This window comes from Callionymus lyra, chromosome 4 (genome assembly GCF_982586985.1).
Source record: "Callionymus lyra chromosome 4, fCalLyr1.hap1.1, whole genome shotgun sequence".
Taxonomy (NCBI): domain Eukaryota; kingdom Metazoa; phylum Chordata; class Actinopteri; order Syngnathiformes; family Callionymidae; genus Callionymus; species Callionymus lyra.
Window position 1 is genome coordinate 2,930,887 of NC_141821.1, and position 5,849 is coordinate 2,936,735.

Sequence of the window (5,849 nt, forward strand, 5' to 3'; positions counted from 1 at the left end):
AGTGATGTGTTGATGAAGCTTCATGAAACAGTGTCATTATCTTCAGAGTCCACTAGATGGTAGTGATGTGTTGATGAAGCTTCATGAAACAGTGTCATTATCTTCAGAGTCCACTAGATGGTAGTGATGTGTTGATGAAGCTTCATGAAACAGTGTCATTATCTTCAGAGTCCACTAGATGGTAGTGATGTGTTGATGAAGCTTCATGAAACAGTGTCATTATCTTCAGAGTCCACTAGATGGTAGTGATGTGTTGATGAAGCTTCATGAAACAGTGTCTTTATCTTCAGAGTCCACTAGATGGCATCTCTGCACTATTTTGTTTTGAACTCTGAAGTGTTATAATGAAACATCATTTTTAAAGTGATGGCGAAACCTACTGACCTCTGAACAACATGACACTGTTTCATGAAGCTTCACCAACACATCAAGATGCAGTTAGTTCCTCATCATGACCATGTTTTACACTCATTACTTTGCTCTGAAATCTGGACGAACGAGAGGTTACAAGAGTCCATTATGACGTAATAATAGCTTCACTCCTCCTCCAGCTGTAATCACGCTTTGTTTACACAACAAGTCCAGCGAGGAGGTGGAGACTTCCAGGATTGATCGTTAGTTGATGAGAACATTGAAATGAACACCTACCCCTCCTTCATGACAGTCTTGCCGTCTGTTCTGAGAAGTGACCCCTGACCTCGACTGCTCTCCACCAGACGCTCAGAGGAAGTACGACGACAACAACTCGCTGAACGAAGACGAGACGGCGTTTCACTCCGGGGACGAGGGGGGCGAGGAGCCGCTGGAGGTCGAGGCAGGAGAGATGACGGACGGAGGCGACGACGACTACGACGAGAACGGCAGCGAACACATGGTGAGTGTGAGACTCAAACACACACACACACACGCTGACACACACAGAGATACAGAATCGACACACACAGAGGCACACATATACAAACAGACACACACCATGACGCACAGATACAAACACAAACACACACACAAACACACAGTGACGCACAGACACAGACACACGCTGACACACACAGAGATACAGAATCGACACACACAGAGGCACACAGATACAAACAGACGCACACCATGACACACAGATACAAGCACAAACACACACACAAAGACACACAAAGACACAGACAGAGATACAGAATCAACACACACAGAGGCTCACAGATACAAACAGACACACACCATGACACACAGATACAAACACAAAGACACACACAAAGACACACGCACAAACAGGTTGTGTGCATGTTTGACTGTGTGAAGAAAGAACAAAGTAACACAAGTTGATCTGTTGTAATAGAAGAGATTCTTAGACACTATTAAAGACAAATGTTGAACTTTGACCATGAAGGTCAAACTCATGATGAAGGTTAAACTGGCGATGAAGGTAAAACTGATGATGAAGGTAAAACTGATGATGAAGGTTAAACTCATGATGAAGGTTAAACTCATGATGAAGGTGAAACTGATGATGAAGGTCAAACTGATGATGAAGGTTAAACTCATGATGAAGGTTAAACTAGCGATGAAGGTCAAACTGATGATGAAGGTCAAACTCATGATGAAGGTTAAACTGGCGATGAAGGTAAAACTGATAATGAAGGTTAAACTCATGATGAAGGTGAAACTGATGATGAAGGTCAAACTGGTGATGAAGGTCAAACTGATGATGAAGGTCAAACTCATGATGAAGGTTAAACTGGCAATGAAGGTGAAATTGATGATGAAGGTCAAACTGATGATGAAGGTTAAACTGGCGATGAAGGTAAAACTGATGATGAAGGTTAAACTCATGATGAAGGTTAAACTCATGATGAAGGTGAAACTGATGATGAAGGTCAAACTGATGATGAAGGTTAAACTCATGATGAAGGTTAAACTAGCGATGAAGGTCAAACTGATGATGAAGGTCAAACTCATGATGAAGGTCAAACTCATGATGAAGGTTAAACTGGCAATGAAGGTGAAACTGATGATGAAGGTCAAACTGATGATGAAGGTTAAACTCATGATGAAGGTTAAACTGGCGATGAAGGTCAAACTGGATATGAAGGTCAAACTCATGATGAAGGTCAAACTCATGATGAAGGTTAAACTGGCAATGAAGGTGAAACTGATGATGAAGGTCAAACTGATGATGAAGGTTAAACTCATGATGAAGGTTAAACTCATGATGAAGGTTAAACTGGCGATGAAGGTCAAACTGGCGATGAAGGTCAAACTGATGATGAAGGTTAAACTCATGATGAAGGTTAAACTGGCGATGAAGGTCAAACTGATGATGAAGGTTAAACTGGCGATGAAGGTCAAACTGACGATGAAGGTTAAACTGGCAATGAAGGTGAAACTGATGATGAAGGTCAAACTGATGATGAAGGTCAAACTGATGATCAAGGTCAAACTGACGATGAAGGTCAAACTGAGGATGAAGGTCAAACCTCAACATTGATATAAACGAACATCAGCTGATCTTCACTTCCTGCTTGTGTCTCCGTGTGCAGATGGAGAATCACGTGTCCGACATCGACAACTGAGAGGTGAGAGTTTGTCACGACATCTTACACTAGTGACACATTTAACACACACAGACACACACTCGTCAAAGATATACACACAGGAACTCACTCAACACGCACAGACACACTCAATTCCCAGACACAAACTGGCACAAACAAACACACACAGACACAAACACACACAGATACAAAAACAGACACAAACGGATAAACAGATACACACAAACACACACAGACACAAACACACACAGATACAAACACAGACACAAACGGATAAACAGATACACACACAGACACAAACACACACAGATACAAAAACAGACACAAACGGATAAACAGATACACACAAACACACACAGACACAAACACACACAGACACAAACACAGACACACACGGATAAACAGATACACACAAACACACACAGACACAAACACACACAGATACAAACACAGACACACACGGATAAACAGATACACACAAACACACACAGACACAAACACACACAGATACAAACACAGACACACACGGATAAACGGATACATACAAACACACACAGACACAAACAGACACAAACACACACAGACACAAACAAACACACACAGACACAAACACACACAGATACAAACACAGACACAAACACACACAGACACAAACACACACAGATACAAACACAGACACTAACGGATAAACAGATACACACATACACACACAGACACAAACACACACAGATACAAACACAGACACAAACAGACACACAGATATAAACACAGACGCAAACACACACAGATACAAACACATACACAAACAGATAAACAGATACACAAAAACACACACAGACACAAACACACACAGACACAAACACACACAGACACAAACACACACAGACACAAACACACACAGACACAAACACACACAGACACACACAGACACAAACACACACAGACACAAACACACACAGACACAAACACAAACAGACACAAACACACACAGACACAAACACACACAGACACAAACAGACACAAACACACACAGACACAAACAAACACACACAGACACAAACACACACAGACACAAACACACACAGACACAAACACACACAGACACACACAGACACAAACACACACAGACACAAACACACACAGACACAAACACAAACAGACACAAACACACACAGACACAAACACACACAGACACAAACAGACAGAAACACACACAGACACAAACAAACACACACAGACACAAACACACACAGACACAAACACACACAGACACACACAGACACAAACACACACAGACACAAACACACACAGACACAAACACAAACAGACACAAACACACACAGACACAAACACACACAGACACAAACAGACACAAACACACACAGACACAAACAAACACACACAGACACAAACACACACAGACACAAACACACACAGATACAAACACAGACACAAACACACACAAACACACACAGACACAAACACACACATACAAACACAGACACAAACACACACAGATACAAACAGACACAAACACACACAGACACAAACACACACAGACACACACAAACACACACAGACACAAACACACACAGACACAAACACACACAGATACAAACACAGACACAAACACACACAGACACAAACACACACAGACACACACAAACACAGACACAAACACACACAGACACAAACACACACAGATACAAACACAGACACAAACACACACAGACACAAACACACACAGATACAAACACAGACACAAACACACACAGACACAAACACACACAGACACAAACACAAACACAAACAGACACAAACACACACAGACACAAACACACACAGATACAAACACAGACACACACGGATAAACAGATACACACAAACACACACAGACACAAACACACACAGACACAAACACACACAGACACAAACACACACAGATACAAACACAGACACAAACACACACAGACACAAACACACACAGACACAAACACACACAGACACAAACACACACAGATACAAACACAGACACAAACACACACAGACACAAACACACACAGACACAAACACACACAGACACAAACACACACAGACACAAACACACACAGACACAAACACACACAGACACAAACACACACAGACACAAACACACACAGACACAAACACACACAGACACAAACACACACAGACACAAACACACACAGATACAAACACAGACACAAACACACACAGACACAAACACACACAGACACAAACACACACAGACACAAACACACACAGACACACTCAAACACACACACACAAAAACACACACAAACACACACAGACACACACAGTCATGTTATTTCAGTGTCAACATAAGATCGCGTCACAATAATAATCAGCTTCTCTCGCCCAACATTATCAAAGAGAATCTTAATCCTCGTCACATTCGTTTGGACCTAATCTCCGCTCGTCTCTCCAGGCTCGTGGGCCTCGTGGCTGCAGAGATCGCGAGGAATCGAGACACAAACACTGGACTGTAAGTTGTGTTCAAGAGCCTGACGACAATGGAGGCGTCGCACACAAACACACACTCGAGGATTTCCCTCTTTTCATTTGCCCTCCTGTATATTTCCTGAAGATTAAACGTGTGATCAACTCATGTCTGTCGTTTGCTGAACAATAAACCAAAACCTTCATCAGTTTCTCCTGGATTCGTACTTGTGACGAACCTCCGGCCGAGATGAGCGTGTTGTGCAGGCGAGGCTGCGACGCTTCCTCCTCCTCCGTCATCTTCCTCCTCCTCCGTCATCCTCCTCCTCCTCCGTCATCCTCCTCTTACTCCTCCTCCTCCGTCATCTTCCTCTTCCTCCGTCATCCTCCTCCTCCTCCGTCATCCTCCTCTTACTCCTCCTCCTCCGTCATCTTCCTCTTCCTCCGTCATCCTCCTCTTCCTCCGTCATCCTCCTCTTCCTCCTCTTCCTCCTCTTCCTCCTCTTCCTCTGTCATCTTCCTCCTCCTCCGTCATCCTCCTCTTCCTCCGTCATCCTCCTCCTCCTCCGTCATCCTCCTCCTCCTCCGTCATCCTCCTCTTCCTCCTCTTCCTCCATCATCCTCATCTTCCTCCTCTTCCTCCTCTTCCTCCATCATCCTCCTCTTCCTCCTCCTCCGCCGTCATCTTCCTCCTCCGTCATCCTCCTCTTCCTCCTCTTCCTCCGTCATCCTCCTCTTCCTCCTCTTCCTCCTCTTCCTCCATCATCCTCCTCTTCCTCCGTCATCCTCCTCTTCCTCCTCCTCCTCCGTCATCCTCCTCCTCCT

At 43.7% G+C, this 5,849-nt stretch overlaps 1 protein-coding gene across 3 annotated transcripts in view; it reads left to right on the top strand.

Annotated features, from left to right (window-relative positions):
• The window catches only part of ralylb (RALY RNA binding protein like b), a 197,881-nt gene extending 192,688 nt beyond the window's left edge, over positions 1-5,193 (top strand). For all 3 annotated transcript variants that reach the window (XM_087790265.1, XM_087790264.1, XM_087790267.1), the window contains exons 7-9: positions 717-874; positions 2,532-2,567; positions 5,014-5,193. In XM_087790265.1, the coding sequence (XP_087646391.1) occupies positions 717-874; positions 2,532-2,564 (191 nt within the window). In that variant the 3' untranslated portion in view covers positions 2,565-2,567; positions 5,014-5,193. The remainder of the gene's footprint in view (positions 1-716; positions 875-2,531; positions 2,568-5,013) is intronic.
• Positions 5,194-5,849: the final 656 nt, after the last annotated feature.